The sequence below is a fragment of the Paroedura picta genome, chromosome 16 (genome assembly GCF_049243985.1).
Source record: "Paroedura picta isolate Pp20150507F chromosome 16, Ppicta_v3.0, whole genome shotgun sequence".
Lineage (NCBI taxonomy): Eukaryota > Metazoa > Chordata > Lepidosauria > Squamata > Gekkonidae > Paroedura > Paroedura picta.
In genome coordinates this window covers 13,387,663-13,405,192 of record NC_135384.1, presented here as the reverse complement: position 1 = coordinate 13,405,192, position 17,530 = coordinate 13,387,663, and the positions used below count along the sequence as shown (strand labels likewise).

Genomic DNA, 17,530 nt, shown 5'->3' with positions numbered 1-17,530 from the left:
ATTGATTCCATCACTAAGAATTCATGCCATTAGTAAGGAAAGCATATGAACTAACTGATCTATGTATAAGAGATTTCTCCATTCTAACAACCCATTCCTCTGTGTAAATAATTAAAAAAAACCTTTCTTCGTTTGTTAATATTTTTCAATGCCTTTGGGTCAAGGGAGGGGGGGGGGACAGTGCTACTCCTTCCCAGATACTCCCAGGGCTAAATATAACCAATGGAATTGAACAATGGCAAGGTGTAACAGGGAGCTTCATTTGGGAGGGGAAATTTTACATCAGTGTAGGGACCCAAAAAGGCAGTTTTGGGATATCAGTTTGGAACCTTCATGCATTGGTATGATTTTGATGGGATCTTGATTGATTGAAAAATCTTGTGCTGTACATCACCACATTTCCTTTAGGACATCACTACATACATATTTAGCTGTTGTTTTAACCCCAAGTGGATTCATTACTGTGAGTCTCTCATGTTTTTTTCCCCCTCTTAATTACTAAGTTGCAGCATAGGTAGGGGGATATAAATACCAAATATTTTTTTTTGTCTATTATACATGGGTGAACTGTTTTGAAGCAAGAAAGAGCAATTGAGCTTTCTGCAAAGTTAGAATTTTTGACAGAAGGTTTGTCTTTTGCCTTTAAATCACAAGGAATCTATCTGATTTTTTGGACTGAGAACAAGGTTGGAATGATTTTGCTTGATTCGCATTAAATTCAATAATTCCATGATATAGGTGACAGAGGGTTATATCCAGTCAGGTTTTTTACTATGCTGTAATCAGTCTGTTTTTACAATACTCACCACATGGTTTTTATCCATGAGTGTCTAATGGCAAAGAGCATAGCTTTTGTTTGTTGGCCATTCTTTTTCTCCAGCAGAAAAGACACTTGGATCCAACCCAACAGCAACATCAGTGGTTGCAACTCTATGTGTGATCCTGTCATTGAACAGACTGAACCATATTTTATTAACTGTTAACTTCTGTCAGGGATGCTAAGTTCATGAACTTCCCATGAGATTGGGAAGTCAGCTATTGAAAATTCTATTAATTGCTCATTTCTAATTCAGCTTCTATAATTTTAAAAGGAAGTGTCTGTTGGTCCATCCTTTAGTCTGTCATTTGTCCATCTATTGCAGCCATAACTCCTTAGGAACCTCAAGAGTGTCCATCTACTTCAGGAGGATTATCACAGATCTAGTGGCAAAAAAAATGTGCTTGGACTTACCTGTGCCACTATTGACATAGCGGAGGGTGGGCAGCAGAGGATGAGAAAGGAACCAGCACACTTTCTCACATGGTGTGCCATATGGGATGGTGTGTGGGCATGAGACTATTTAAGCACCTCATGCCTGAAGCCTGCCCTTCTTTCAGTGGCCAAGCTCCAGTCTGCCTACCCACCAACCTTAAATTTTGTTGTTAGACTGTTAATGTTAGATTAATGGTTTTATTATGGGGTGTTGTGAGTTGAAATGTCTCAGCTGGTGGAATGCGGCAAAGGGAGGAGTCAGCTTTGGTGGAGGGGCACCACTTTATAGGGGCCCTCATGAGGTGGCAAACTGCAAACTGGGCCAAGCCCAGCTGGGAAAGGCAAAGTGGTTCGCTGGGCCAGATGGCCTGGGGCAGGCAAATTGAGGTCTGTGCCTCTAGTGGCACCCCAGGTGGTACATCTCCCAGTAAAACTCAACAATGAAAGCCTGGGGTCAACAAGAAAACCAAGCTGACTTACCAGGGTGCCATTTGGGAGAAGGTTTTGAATGGTTGGCTGACCATGTCATGGTCTCACCTCCTTGCCTGGCAAACAACACTCTCTGTGTTAAATTGTTAATAAAGCTGTGGCCTGTTTTGAAAGCCAAAAAATGAGTATGTATCATTCCTAAGCCCTCATACCCAGCCTGACAGGAATTGAAGCATCCTGACATGTATTCACTTGCAAATATCTTTCTGGTATTTCCAGTGAAAGAAAATTTTACTCATTAGCACCAGAGACATTATGAGTGGTATTTATTCATTTTATTTACATTGTTTATAGATGTGGAGTAAATAGGCAGTACTTTAAAAAACTGAGTAGATTACAGCAGTAGGAGATGGTTACTGGCACTCTGTGTAAACACATCATGAAGCAGTAGGCATTTTAATGAACAGTGACATGAGGGTTAAAAAACTTCCATTTCTGAAGTTGTTCCAAAGGTTAATCTCTTGTACACTTTCAGGTTGTGTAGAATGTCTTGGTTTAATTGGTAGGATGGATGGATTTTTGAAGAGGCCATTCTCTAGAACGACCCCTCAGGTGAATTTCTGTCAACCTGGACCTATAAATGAACCAATTTGAGAATGGGAAGACGAGGTAAGGCTGAGGTAAGGAAGATCAGTGTTCCTTGGAAGATGGGAAAACTCATGTAGATGCTGGCTACTTAAGGCCACCAGTTGATTTTAGAGAGGAAACAAAACGTGAATTATGGACTTCCAGACTAACTTCTGTCTCTTCACCATCAGTGTTTCCTTAATGGGTATAAAGCCACAAACTGTCCAAGACATAATGCTTTAAAATGGGGAAGAGAGGAAATGATTAAGTGTATTCAACATTTTGGGGAATTAGAAAAGTCACCCTCTAAGTACTAAGAATTTGGGAGGGGAGACATTTGTGAAGACAGTTGGTTCAAAAAAATAGTTGTTAGTGAAGGAGTGGGAGGGAGAAAAAGTGAAATCTTTCTAAACCGCTATGCCATATCCTCCTAATTGCACCACACATAACTCCTCCTGTTACACTAAATAACGTTTGGCATACAACTATATTCCAAGAATTGCTACTGGAGTGATATCTGTGGGTGTAATGAATCTCATACCATTTCATTGCATCTAAATGTGATATTCTAAAATTTTCAGCAGCCATTATGTCACATGCTTATGATTTTTTATTTATTTATATTTAGATTAGAAAACATGAACACGTCCTACTCTGAGAATCAAACAACTGTCAAGGAATTTATACTACTGGGATTTGTTTATATCAAGCAAGGAAAGAGCTTTCTTTTCATCCTACTTCTTACCATGTATACCATCTGCTTACTTGGAAATTCCCTCATAATTGCTGTGGTTCTTTTAAATCAGACACTCCATACTCCTATGTATTTTTTTCTTGGCAACCTCTCTTTCCTAGATGTCTGCTACATCTCTGTAACCGTGCCAAAAATGTTAGCAGATATTTGTGCTGAATCCCCAACCATTTCTATCATGGGTTGTGTAGCACAGATGCACTTCCTTGTCACTTTAGAGACCACAGAGGCATTCTTGCTGGTGTCCATGGCTTTGGACCGTTACTTTGCTATATGTCGCCCACTGAGGTATACAAGACTCATGAGTAAATGGACTTGCCTCCAAATGGCAGGTGCATCCTGGATTTGTGGCTTCATCCATGCTTCTCTTCACACAACACTTGCATTTCATCTATCCTACTGCCAACCTAATGGAATTAGCCATTTTTTCTGTGACATCCCTCCACTCCTCAGTATCTCATGTTCAGACACATCAGTCAACCAAACAGCTGTTCTCATAACTGGTGTCTTTGTAGGGATCTGCCCTTTTTTCTTGATTCTACTTTCTTATGTTTTCATCCTTCATGCCATTTTGACCAACCAGCAAAGAAAGCAGAGTCACAAAGCTGTTTCTACTTGCGTATCCCATCTGACAGTTGTGATTCTGTACTATGGCTCTGGCATCTTCACTTATTTGCGTCCTTCCACCAGCTACTCTGAAAGAGATGAGCTTGTTGGGGTTTTGTACAATATCTTAACACCAACCCTCAACCCTCTTATCTACAGTCTGCGGAATAAGGAAGTGAAATTGGCAATGAGGAGGTTGATGTTCTAAGAACATCCTGTTTGGAAAAGGATGCTCTTCTGCAAAAATTGAGTTTAGTTGACCTCCTCAATCTGTGGCTGAGGGGTTGAAAGGTAAGGTAATTGTAAGCACTATTCAAAGATGGTTTCTAGGAATTTAGCTATCATGTTATGGGTGGGAAGCAAGAATTCATAAACTTGAGAACTGAAGAAGAATGTGTCAAAAACTGTTTGAATCCTGGCAGTGTTCTGAAAGGGTGAATTGCAGATTTTAGATGTTCAGCACATGAATGACATCTGAGAATTTAGAAGAAGAATTGGTTCTTATGTGCCGCTATTCTGTACCCGAAGGAGTCTCAAAGCAGCTTACAATTGCCTTACCTTTCCTCTCCCCACAACAGACACCCTTTCAGTTAGGGGAGGCTGAGAGAGCCCTGATATTCCTGCTCAGTCAGAACGGTTTTCTCAGTGCTGTGGCGAGCCCAAAGTCACCCAGCTGGTTGTATGTGGGGGAGCGCAGCTTCAAACCTGGCTCGCCAGATGAAAACGCACTCCTAACCACTACACCAAGCTGGCTCTATATAATCTATAGAATATTTACTTATTTGGAAAGGAGAGGGAATTGTTCATTGAAAACAGGTTATGTTCCTCCTGCCAAGATGCTTTTTGTCAACCAGTGCCTTTGGAGTCTGCTACTTCCATATTCACGCTCATCTGTCTTCTGAGTAACACACACATTTTGTTCTGATTTGGTCTGTATGGCACTTGGTGTCAGCTACATTTTTCTCACCAATTCCAACTAGTAGTTTCCAATGAAAGGTTTGTAAGATCTGTCATATTATTATCGTAGATTTTTTTCCCCTGTCGTTGCCCCAACATTATGGAATGAAAACCAAGAACCTACATGGACTTGGGAGGGGGGATAAAATTTTCCTTGAATCCATTTCTCTACATTATTTCCTCTTTCTTTCCACTGAGCCCTCATGTCCTGCCCCCTCCCTGGCTTGCTTCTGTGTTGTGTTTTGGTGCAGTGGTTAGGAGTGTGGACTTCTAACCTGGCATGCCAGGTTCAATTCTGCGCTCCCCCACATGCAACCAGCTGGGTGACCTTGGGCTCGCTACGGCACTGATAAAACTGTTCTGACCAGGCAGTGATATCAGGGCTCTCTCAGCCTCACCCACCCCACAGGGTGTCTGTTGTGGGGAGAGGAATGGGAAGGGGATTGTAAGCTGCTTTGAGGTAGGGAAAAGTGGCATATAAGAACCAACTCTTCTTGTCAGATGTCATTCATGTGCTGCACATCTAAAATCTTATTCCTCTAGTGCATGTGTGCATAAACATCTATCTCTGTAAGTCACCTTGATTCTGGTGGAAAGGTTAAACATAAATTCAATAAATCAACACAAGGAATGAAAGCCTCATTCTGTATCTTGATTCTTTCTACAGGTCTGAGTTTAATCATGTCTCACTGAGGTTTTGTTAGTAGTCGTTTTGTGTATCATGGCAAACTCATACACAAAAAACCTGGCAAAGGAACTCAACAGAGTCTGATGCCCGATGGGTTCCCATCTTCTGCTACCTCCTGGTATTCTCAGCAGGCCATTGGTGGGCCCAGGATACGGGCAAAGATGCTTGAGCACCATGGCATTGCCTGCTGAGAAAAGGTGCTGCCTTGTGGTTTGCTGGACACAAGAGGGCCGGATCCTATACCTCATGCTGCATGAACACTCTGTGTGTTTAATAAAGTTGTGACCAAGTTTTGCCAAAGAAGGTTGCCAGTGTCCTTATTGAAGTACAGTTGTGTCCCCCTTGCTAAGCAATTATCTTTCTTCCTATCACTTAACAATTTAGCATGTCCCTTGTTTCTGTGGTTCAGAATTAATCCTCTGTTTACATCCATCTCACGCCATAGTTCTAATTACTGCAGCCCACCTTCCATATGACTGCTCACAGGAAACTTCATGATCTTCTGCATACCTTTTGGGGTAGTCAAAGGAAAACCCACCATTTTATCAACAAAAAAATCTGGCTGGATTCAGGCTTTCGAGTGTAAGTCATTTTGGGCAAGGAAAACATCCATTTTGTTTTCTTGAATGGTCAGTTTAATTCCCTTGACTTGACCCAGATGGCCATTGTGACATACAGTACCTAGGAAATGAGGCTCTGAATGTTGTAAACACATCTACAGGTAGTGAGGAGTTAAAAATCCTCTCTGCAGTGCAGGGCAATAGGTTATGGGCCCAGTGATTGACTAGCCACAGCTGTGGACTGGAGAAAAGATTGTTTAGTCTGGTTTCAGTATTAGACTGCTCAGGGAGATGTCTGGTTCAAACCTGAGCTGAAAAACACCTCCAAGGAGAAATTATAATAAAAGTACTGGGTTTTCAACAGAATGTCAATCCACACAATATATATCAACTTTTTGGCAGCGACAATTTGGGAAGTCAGGACAACCAATAATAAAGTTATACCTACAATAAACTCTCTCCAAAATGAATGTATCTAATTCATTTCCTAGTGAAGCACTGAGGAATCCCATTGGAGAAGGTTGAGGTTCACTAGTCTCAAAGAATTGGATTGCTGTTAAGGGAATATAAAAAAGCAGATACATTAACACAGGTGCTAGCTTGGCCCCCAGGGGGCACAGCCTCTGCCTCCTCAACTCCCTTGATCTCTTCTGCCTCTTCTGATGCATTCCCTGGGGAGAGAATATGGACATCATGTCCATATTCATTATCCATTTCAGGAGGCGCACCAGAAGATGTGTCCCACATCAACAAGACAGAAGGCAACAGGATAGATATCAGGTTTTAAGTATGAAAGTCACTCTGATAATATGTAAAATATTTACAAAAAAATATAAATTGTTATGACTTTGATTAAATGTATATTAGTAAACGTTCCGCTTCATATAGCCTGAATGTCCAGGATCTCACTACACAAATATTTTGTTCTTTGTCTAGTCCCCTATGGATTCATTAGTGGGATACATTGTTTATTTCATGCAATAGTCCCATGGGATTTCCTGTAGAATTAAGCTATATTGTTGGTGCATATAAATAAAAGAATCCACCATCTGTGGTACCTTGCTGAACTCTGAAGCAAGAAAGAACATTTCAGCTTTTTACAAAGCAAGGTTTTGTATAAGAGGACATTATTTGTTGCCTTTAATACAATCTGATTTTTTTTTTACTGAGAACAAGATTTTAATAAGATTTTAATAATTTTCTGATTATGTGAATCTGTACCATTTGTCCCTGCTTATCTGATGGATCACTTGTCTCCTTATGCCCCTCACAGAGCCCTCTGCTCTGTGGGTTTGAATCTGTTGGTTTTCCCCAGTCCCCAGAAGGCATACCTGGCCAACTAGGGCCAGGGCCTTTTCAGTCCTGGCCCTGACCAGGTGGAATGAGCTCCTGGAAGAGCTGAGGGCCCTGACGGAGCTATCACAGTTCCGCAGGGCCTGTATGATGAAGCTCTTCCACTAGGCATTTGGCTGAAGTCAGACTAGAAAGATAGGGCCCCTTCCTGTGTGGGACATACATAGGCATTATGTACTGGTTATTGGAAAGGAGATATCTGCCCCCCTCCATAAATTTGTGTGTGCATGTGCTGCAGTCTGGCGTGAGTAGGAAGGGTGGGGAGTTTTAAATGGTGTGTTGCCCCCAATTATTGGTATATATATATATAGATAGATAGATAGATGATAGATAGATAGATATAGATATAGATATAGATATAGATATAGATATAGATATAGATATAGATATAGATATAGATATAGATATAGATATAGATATAGATATCTTGTAATTGTATTTTATGTTTTCATGAATTTTGTAAACCGCCATGAGCTGGCAGGGTTCAGGAGTGGTGGCCAATAAATAAACCAACCAACCAACCAACCAACAAAAGAAAACAAACAAACCCACTGTGGGATGGACTCTAATGGGTTTGAATCCTGCTTGGCATGTAAATTGGTCTTTAATATTTCAGACTGTGGAGAGATCACTTCTTGTTGTGACTTCTCTTTCAAAAAAACACTGCAAAAATTTCAAGCTAACTTTCCATTTGACCATTTGGTGGCTGATCGTAGTTCTGTGAATGGCTTTCAGTTTGCTTTGACACAAAACCTGCCTAGAATGCTGGAATGGGCTTCTGTAAAGCTACATGCTTCCAGAGTCCGGCTTTCGGAGTCTGAATTCTGAATCTGAATTCTAGTAAATCAATCTCAATATATATTTGAAACACCTATAGAAGAATACCACCAATGAAAATATTCACCCTATTGTGGAGTCCAGAGCCCCTTAGGTCATTTTTAGCAGTCTTTTTGAGACTTTTCTGTAATGTGAAATACCTTCAGAGCAGTAACTGCAAAACTTTATTGTAAATCCAGAACACAGAAGACTAAAATACATTTCAGTAGAGCTCAAGGCAGTACACTACTGTAGAACACTTATAAGTGAACCTATTATAGGTGAATGTACAAAATACTAAAATACAATAAGGTATTAATTTAAAATCTTTTCCCCAACATATAAAATCTCTAAAAAGTACTTTAAATAACTACGTTTGGCGAAATAATATTAGCTCCAAAGCAGACTTTCCCTTGTGCATATCTGTTATTGCTGTACTCAATTCTCAGTACCTGTCTATTTTGTCAATTCATATAGGCTGTCCATTCCATGGAAGAACCTGGAGAGAATCAAACCAGTCTCAATGAGTTCATCTTAGAGGGATTTTCAGAGTTGGCTGAGCTGCAAATCTTGCTGTTTTTGCTGTTCTTGATGACATACGTAATCACCATAACAGGGAATATGCTCATCATCCTGTTGATCAAAATCAACCCTTCCCTTCAAACTCCCATGTACTACTTCCTGGTGCACCTATCAGCCTTAGAAATTTGTTACACTACCAGTGTGGTGCCACAGATGCTGATTCATTTGTTAACCAGGCACAAAACTATTTCCAAGGCTGGCTGTGCTGCCCAAATGTATGTATTTGCTATCCTGGGACTGACAGAATGCTGCCTGCTAGCAGCCATGGCATTTGACCGCTATGTTGCCATATGCTCTCCCTTGCATTATACAGTCATCATGAACCACCAGGTCTGCATTCAGTTGGCAGTAGCATCATGGGTTACTGGCATAACTGTGGAAGTGATTCAAACAACATGGATCTTCAGCTTACCGTTTTGCAGGTCGAACCTCATCCAGCACTTCTTCTGTGATATCCCACCCTTGATGAAAATGGCGTGCACTGACACCTTTAAAAATGAAATTGTAATACTGGCAGTTTCCGTGGTTTTTATCATGGGACCATTCGTGCTGATAATCCTTTCCTATATCCGAATCGGCTATACTATCCTCAAGCTTCCCTCAGCAGCAGGGAGGAAGAAGGCCTTCTCTACTTGTTCCTCACACCTCATGGTGGTCACATTATTCTATGGGACAGCCTTGTTTACATATTTGAGACCCAAATCTAGCAATACTCCAGGGAGTGACAAAATGATTGCACTGATGTACACTGTGGTCACTCCAGTTCTAAATCCTATAATATATACCTTGAGGAACAAAGAAGTCAAGGGAGCCTTTATGAAATCTTTTGCAAGAATTTTCTGAGCACAATTTGAACAGTTGAAGAAGAGGGATGGTAGTTGACTAGCAGGTGGCGTCTATCCCAGTAATGACGTGACCCAGTTTTGGCAACAAATTGGACGCAGCCGTTTATTAACCTGGACCCCTCCTGATGGAGGGTTGGCCCGAATGCCAGTAAGGGAGCCTCTCCTCGTCAGCCATCCGGCTGACCACCGTGAACCAAGGCGCTCCAGGTCCACACCTCACTCCCAGCCGGGAGGATGGGACGCCTTCTGCTGCGGGATCCCTGGGAAGCAACATGTGAGGACCCAATGGGTGTCTGCCTCCATTGGGCCCTCCCGTCTTCTTGGCCCTGGGCCCCTGGCCTCCTAGCCGGATAGGCCGCGCTCGGTTATGGCCGGTCTCATTAATGAGACCCCCTACTCCGGGGAGTCCCATATGCAGACGGGCTCCCCGCCAACAGGCTCCCTACCTGGCATAACCCCACGACTGCAATGAAAATTGTAATAACATAGGGAGGGATCAGGAAGGTAGCTGTCCGGGCGGCGTGGTCCAGGGAAAGAGGGTGGGCTGCTCGCTGCTGGCCTATATAAGGCCGGCAGCCACGTCCTTCTCCCAGGGAGCCACGGCGCGGCCCGATGATGCAGCTGGGTCCACGCCGCTTCCGGGCGCCCCCGCCGCGTCAACGGCGGCCGCGCTTAGTCGCGGCTGCTATTTATTAACCATTGAAGGAACTTGGCTTTTTTTGTTTGTATGCATATACCACCCAGTTTCAGAAAATCTTTAACAATACTTCACAGAAGGGGAAGAGTTAAACCTCACCTCCCTTCTAGACAGGATAAGGCATCCTTATGCCTTTTATTATCATTATAAAATAATTGAGAATAAATGATCACTGGTTTCCTAATATCTTAACTGTTTCGGCCATAAAATTGTAAACAGACCACCAAAGGATGAATTTACAAGCACAAGATAGGCCACTATATAGGACCAAATCTATATAACACTATCTACATTGAATAGAAGCTTTTTACTTGCATTTAAAGTGAATATTCATGTTGATATAGTCTAAACATGTATTTTCTTACCTTCTGCATCTTCAACTAGCTCATGAACTGAAAGACCTCAAGGGAACTGGGGTCCAAAGTCCCTTTATAATTATATACTTTGTCTATGACAATCCCAGCTATCAGGGACAATGGTACCTGTAGAATAACAATTCATTTGGGGATTATGTACAAACACTCCACCAAAGAGGACAATTATGGTTTGCATGCTCACATAAGAAACAACAATAGGGGGGAAATATGACCTGTAAACATATATAGTTCATAATAATGCATAATTTGTATTGGACTGGCATCACCTTTCAAACTGTGACAAACATATGAGTTCAGAATTCAGTCATCTTCCCAAAGTAAGAAACTATTTCTTTATACCTGAAAGATGAAAAAGATCAGTGCCCAGCCTTCTCATTATATAGAATTTTGTTGCCCAGAAATGCATTGTTTGGATAGGTGACTATGGCAAAACACCCCTGCAACTGAAATCTACAGTTTAGAAGCTAAATAGTAACTAAGAGGAATATAAAACTACCTTCATGGATATGCAACACGGCTAATCTCTCTGTCTCTGTCTCTGTCTCTGTCTCTGTCTCTGTCTCTGTCTCTGTCTCTGTCTCTGTCTCTGTCTCTGTCTCTGTCTCTCTATCGTATAGCATTCAGGCTGCCTTGTTACCATGATATATTAGAACATTCATGTTTGGATTGAAATTGAGCCCACTAACACATAAAAGGACCAACATTTTTTTTCCCCCATGGTAGAAGCTTTCATGAATCAAAGCTCACTTCATCAGATGTTAATATAGAGTAGCCAGCAGAACAAAAAGCATTTTTTCCTGTGACCTTGGGAACTCTGAGTTAGTGACTAACAGCAATCTACTAGAGGTTAATAATAGCCTATATAGAGAAATTTAGTGATCTGATAAGTTCTTATTGCCTGGAGCTCTGAGAAAATAGGAGAGTATTAAGATTGAGAGAAGAATGATCAGGAATGGCTGAAAGAGAGAAGAAAAAAATGATTTCATGAGAAGGCCTGGAGAGAATCCAAATAAAGATGAAATAGAAATAGTTTATTCTGGCTATATTTGTTTCACTATTATATAGCAATGTCCCTTTAATCCCCAGTTTTCTGCCCCATGGACAACAGTTTTCTGCCCCATGGACAAACACCAGGAACCAGCTCAGAAAAGTCAGGGAAATTTGTGGTGACAAACCACAAACATGGAAAAATTGTTTGTTTTATGCCTATCCTCAAAAAAAATTTTGTGTTTTTTTTGTGTTTTTTTTTCCTTTTTAATCAATGCGTTTAATTATCAGGACTTTATGTATCTGAGTTATAGTGGTCCATCGGCAACCAAATACAGATATCTCAGCTAGACCAAGAAAGATGAAATGCAGCCTCCTGCCTGAATTTGACTTACTAAATTAGAAACAATTCTGAAGGCTTCCATTGTATACAGCAGTTGTCCCCAACCTTTTTAGCACCGGGGACCGGTCAATGCTTTACAATTTTACTGAAGTCCGGAGGGGGGGGGGGTTGCAATTGGAGCCCCTTCTTCACTTGCTTTCCCACCGGTGCCCCTGACGTCCTGCCGCCCGCTGAGGGTTGCTACCAGCAGCAGCTACGCACTACCACACCAAGGGGGAGCCCCTGTCATAGCGGCCGCAGGAAAGCACCAAAGGTGAGCCAGTGGCAGAGTGGCAGGGAGCCCCCAAGGCAGCAGCCAGGGAGGAGGACAAGGAGGAGCCGTGGCCCGGTACCAACTGATCCATGGACCGGTCCCGCTAGTATACAGGGTGAGTTGGTAATTCCAGGAAAAGCCTGGAGTTCCTATCCTGCAGAAGAGCCACTGAAAAGCCTCTTCAGTGGCCCCTCTGCAAGGTAGAACTCCAGGGTTTTCCTGGCTAATTTCCAGGGGAACTACAGTGGCACTTCATAAATCAGTGGTGTGGTGGTAGATCTTTAAAAGCCATTGTTTACATCAAGGAGATAGTGGAAGAAAAATCAATGTAGCAGAACCTGGACCTGGATCAGCTTGATAAATACCACATTTTATGTAATGGAAGAAAGTATCTATTTTGTCACATATAAGGCCTCCTAAGTGATTAGAGGGACCCTTGAATGAAATATAGCTATATATATATATAAAGGTGGAGGAGAAAAAGGTGGAGGAGGAAGAGAAATGTGTGTGTCTGATTTTAAACATTCAAAGCACTTAGCACACACCATGCATGCTTAAAACAAGCTCTCAAGTTAGGTCACTATTGTTATTACTTCATTGTAGATATATTTGCTTGTTTGATGCCACCTTGTAAATTTAAAACATATGCAAAATTTGAACTTGATGGCAAAGGCCATGGTGTTGTGAAGGGACCCTAGGGGACCCTAAGCATGGTGTATGGGAATGAAGGAAGAAAACAATATATGAGGAAATGGGGTAATGTGTAGGGTTAGCTGCAGTACCATTAAGAGTATTTCTTTGGCAATCAGTTCATAGCTCCTGTAATAGTCATCAGCTGCAACAATGTAGCAGAATTATTGTTCAAGGGCACAAGTTTCATGAACGAGACCTTGGGGGTACTTGTGGATTGTAAGCTAAACATGAGCAGGCAGTGTGATGCAGCAGTAAAAAAGGCAAATGCCATTTTGGGCTGTGTCAACAGGGGCATCACATCAAAATCACAAGGTGTCATAGTCCCATTGTATATGGCACTGGTCAGACCACACCTGGAGTACTGTGTGCAGTTCTGGAGGCCTCACTTTAAGAAGGACGTAGATAAAATTGAAAGGGTACAGAGGAGAGCGACGAAGATGATCTGGGGCCAAGGGACCAAGCCCTATGAAGATAGGTTGAGGGACTTGGGAATGTTCAGCCTGGAGAAAAGGAGGTTGAGAGGGGACATGATAACCCTCTTTAAGTATTTGAAAGGTTGTCACTTGGAGGAGGGCAGGATGCTGTTTCCATTGGCTACGGAGAAGAGGACACGCAGTAATGAGTTTAAACTACAACGATATAGGCTAGATATCAGGAAAAAAAATGTCACAGTCAGAGTAGTTCAGCAGTGGAATAGGCTGCCTAAGGAGGTGGTGAGCTCCCCCTCACTGGCAGTCTTCAAGCAAAGGTTGGATGCTATGGGATGCTTTGGACTGATCCTGCGTTGAGCAGGGGGTTGGACTAGATGGCCTGTATGGCCTCTTCCAACACTGTGATTCTATGATTCTATGCTAAAAATGTCTTAAATATTCTGTTTTGTATTTGCATTATTCAGATTTGACAACATGACCTTGCCCTCTGCTGAGAATCAGACATCTTTCACCGAGTTCATCCTGCTGGGATTTACCAATATCAAGCAAGGAAAGACTTTCCTCTTTGCTTTCTTTTTCACACTGTATACTATCTGCTTCATAGGGAACTCGTTTATAATCGCTGTGGTTCTCTTAAATCAGACTCTTCACACCCCTATGTATTTCTTTCTTGGCAACCTTTCTTTCTTAGATATCTGTTACATTTCGGTGACTGTACCCAAAATGCTAGCAGATCTTTGGACTGAATCTCCAAGCATTTCCTTCCTGGGTTGTGCAGCACAGTTGTATTTCCTTGTCACCTTAGTGGGCTCAGAGGGATTCCTTCTGGCCTCCATGGCATTGGACCGTTACGTTGCCATATGTCGCCCACTTACTTACACCAGCCTCATGAATAAATGGATTTGTTTGCAGCTAGCCATGATATCCTGGACTTTGGGCTTTTTCAATGCTTCTCTCCACACAGCACTCACCTTCCACCTGGTTTTCTGCCAAACGAATAGGATTAACCATTTTTTCTGTGACATCCCTCCATTGCTGAGTATCTCCTGTTCAAACACATCAGTCAATGAAATTGCCCTTCTCACAGTGGGTGTCTTTGTAGGACTTAGCCCTTTTTTATTTACTCTAATCTCATATGCTTTCATCCTTCATGCCATTTTGAATAACCAACAGAAGAAGCAGAGCCACAAAGCGATTTCTACATGTGTCTCTCACCTGACCGTAGTGATTTTGTTCTATGGCTCCAGCATATTTACATATGTTCGCCCTACGTCCAGCTACTCGCTAGAAAGAGACCAGCTTGTTGGAGTTCTATACAGTATCTTAACACCAACACTCAATCCACTCATCTACAGCCTACGGAACAAGGAAGTAAAATTGGCAATGAGGAAGCTGATTGGCGCTAAGACATGTTTTTGTGGAATTTAGGATTGTTCTAAAAAATGGAGCTTAACAGTGATTCCCCAAGCTGTTTGTTGAGACAATGGCCAATTCTGCACCACCGGTAAATACTGGGATGGCATCTATATGGACCTAGTTTTAATCCCTGTGTCCATATGATGATGATGCCAGGCCGCCACCCTGGTGTAGATCAAGTCCCAGAAGCCCCATGCTAAGGGAACATAGATCCTTCTGCATTCCCTTTTGGCACTCCTCCCCACCCTATGGAGGCCTGCAGGGGACAAACAATGCCCTGGATGGCTTCACAGTGTGTCCTGGTACTTCAGGGTGGACCAGGGCATTGTTTGTGTAGTGTGCAGGAAGGTGGGTTTGCGTAGAATGCAATCCCACTGCCCAGCACACTACAACACTCCCTGTCACCCTCCCGCATGTGGTGTAACCTACTTGCCACTACCACATTTCCCAGAGGGACTCCTTTCAGAGGGACACTAGTTGTCCTGCTGAAAAGTATACCCCACAGGACAGATTTCCATGCCAGATATGATCCGGCACTGAGCAGATGGTTGGACTAGAAGGCCTGTATAGCTCCTTCCAACTATATTGTTCTATGAGATAAGAGGAAAACAAGCATGCATTTTGACAATTCATATTTGAAGATGAAATCTGCATATGATGAACATGGATAGTATTTGGATCCAAAGGTTTTGACAATTGTGGAACCTTTCTCCGCTTCAAGGAACTTTTTCTTCTCAAAAAAGACATTTTCCATTGGTGGAAGGTTCTATTGCTAGTGGAACAGAATCTTTGGATCTATTGCATGGAATTTTATTAATAAAGTGGTAAAAATACACTGACATATTTTTCATCCAAATTGTAATTTTGAAACATGTGTCTTTATTTATACAACAAACATGGAAGGTGTTTGGAAAATTTATTTAGCATATTTGTAAGTGGAGATGTGTGCAGTCCCCCTCAAGTTTCCTAAGCCTATTTTAGGATTATTTGTACTTTTAATGTGTTAAAGTCAATCAACATCAAGTATATCTAAGATATGGTAGCCAAGGTCAGGGTGGCCATACTTAATGGGGGCAACAATGAGCCCCGAAGGGAGGTGGGACCCATGCCCCTGACACCAGACACCTGACACACCAGGCCCCTCACCACCATGAAATACTAAATATCTATTTGCTATGAACCACTGTGGTCCTTCCTCTGCATTGATATGCCCTGATCAACCATCCTGTCACTTGATCCTGTTGCCCTTACTTGTGTATCAGTGTGAGCCAGTCCCAATGGCTGTTAGTCCCCCATCCCTCCCTCCCAACAATGTAGATGAGCTGAGGAACTTGAGGAATCCAGCCCTTCTGTCACTGCCCTTGGTGGGAGTGCAGGACCTCAGGTGCTACAGTGGGCCCAGTTTGTGGAGACATTGTTCTATGGAGGCCTTGTCACTGGATTCCATGTCACCAAGTCCCGCATACCTGCCTGCCCTAGGTGCCAAAAATCTGTTTGGAAGATTACATTCTTGAAGTGTATTGTGGATCTAGATAGGATTTAGATTCTCCAGGATTTTTACTTGTGGATTTTCCAATGTCTTCTCTACTTTGACTCTTAATAACTTTGACTTGCAAGACAGAATTTCCTTAACATCATTCTTTTCAAAGCCTTTTTGACATCTTCATTTCTCAAGCTGTAGACCACAGGATTGAGCATGGGGGTCACCCCACTGTAGATAAAAGATACCAACTTGTTTGTTTCCCTTGACTGCTGTGCTGCAGGAGTCACGTACATGAAGATCACTGTTCCATACAACAGCAAGACCACAGTCAGGTGGGCAGAGCATGTGGAGAATGCCTTCTGTCGACCCTTAGCTGAGGACATCTTTAGGAGGTTGAACAAAATGACAGCATACGAAAGCATGGTCAACAGAAACGTGCCTAACACTATGACAAATGAGCTGATGAAGATGGCTGTGCTGAGGACGTGGGTGTTGCTGCATGACAAGTTGAGTAGTGGTGGGATATCACAGAAGAAGTGGTTGATAACGTTGCCACAGAAATGCAGCCTACTAAACATGATGATAGGTGGGCAAGGATTCAGAAATCCAGTAATCCAGGATCCTAAAGATAGGAAGACACACACTCTGTTGCACATGAGTGTTGAATATCGCAGAGGATTGCAGATGGCCAGATAACGGTCATAGGCCATGACTGCAAGTAAGAAGCATTCTGTAGAACCCAGGAAGAAGAAAAAATATGTCTGCACTAGGCATTCTGGAAGAGAGATTGTCTTTGCTGTTCCTAAGGAGATCGCTAGGAGTTTAGGGAGAGTGACAGAGGTGTATCCAATCTCAAGGACAGCAAGGTTGCTTAGGAAGAAATACATAGGTGTATGAAGGCTGGATTCTGCCCGTAAAGTGATTAGAAGGATAATGTTCCCCAAAAGAGTAAGCAGATAGATGAGAAGGAAGATGATGAAATACAACACCTGAATGTCCTTGTTACCTGTGAACCCAGCTAGAATGAACTTTGGGGATCCTGTATATTTTAAAGTCATGTTGCCTTCCATCTTGAACTCAAGTTGAACGAAGGAAAAATCTCAGTCTTCACTGGCAACGATAACTTCAGTGGTAAATCCTCTATAGAGTGTCACTGAACGATATTAAATTAAAAAATAAACATTCTTAAGAGTGAACACTTGGTATGACATTTGCCAAAAGTGAGCTAACGAGCCAGATTTGCAAAGGGCAGAAAAGCGAAAGATTAAATACAAATGGTGAACTTTTCATGGGAAGGGAAGGGGGTTCATCGTAAATTCTTGAC

At 42.3% G+C, this 17,530-nt stretch overlaps 4 protein-coding genes across 4 annotated transcripts; 3 read left to right on the top strand and 1 right to left on the bottom strand.

Moving 5' to 3' along the window:
- Positions 1–2,946: 2,946 nt before the first annotated feature.
- On the top strand, positions 2,947–3,873 carry LOC143825341 (olfactory receptor 5V1-like). The gene has a single exon (XM_077313366.1). The coding sequence runs from the start codon at positions 2,947–2,949 to the stop codon at positions 3,871–3,873; it is 927 nt and encodes a 308-aa protein (XP_077169481.1).
- Positions 3,874–8,528: 4,655 nt separating this feature from the next.
- On the top strand, positions 8,529–9,464 carry LOC143825641 (olfactory receptor 10A7-like). Its single transcript, XM_077313825.1, has one exon. The coding sequence runs from the start codon at positions 8,529–8,531 to the stop codon at positions 9,462–9,464; it is 936 nt and encodes a 311-aa protein (XP_077169940.1).
- Positions 9,465–13,781: 4,317 nt separating this feature from the next.
- On the top strand, positions 13,782–14,735 carry LOC143825340 (olfactory receptor 5V1-like). The gene has a single exon (XM_077313365.1). It carries the CDS (start codon positions 13,782–13,784, stop codon positions 14,733–14,735), a length of 954 nt encoding a protein of 317 aa, XP_077169480.1.
- A 1,584-nt stretch (positions 14,736–16,319) lies between these two features.
- LOC143825339 (olfactory receptor 11L1-like) lies at positions 16,320–17,264 on the bottom strand. Its single transcript, XM_077313364.1, has one exon. The coding sequence runs from the start codon at positions 17,262–17,264 to the stop codon at positions 16,320–16,322; it is 945 nt and encodes a 314-aa protein (XP_077169479.1).
- Positions 17,265–17,530: the final 266 nt, after the last annotated feature.

Coding starts and splice junctions, on each gene's coding strand:
- LOC143825641 (XM_077313825.1), top strand. CDS start 8,529: ATGGAAGAACCTGGAGAGAATCAAACCAGTCTCAATGAGTTCATCTTA.
- LOC143825341 (XM_077313366.1), top strand. CDS start 2,947: ATGAACACGTCCTACTCTGAGAATCAAACAACTGTCAAGGAATTTATA.
- LOC143825339 (XM_077313364.1), bottom strand. CDS start 17,264: ATGACTTTAAAATATACAGGATCCCCAAAGTTCATTCTAGCTGGGTTC.
- LOC143825340 (XM_077313365.1), top strand. CDS start 13,782: ATGACCTTGCCCTCTGCTGAGAATCAGACATCTTTCACCGAGTTCATC.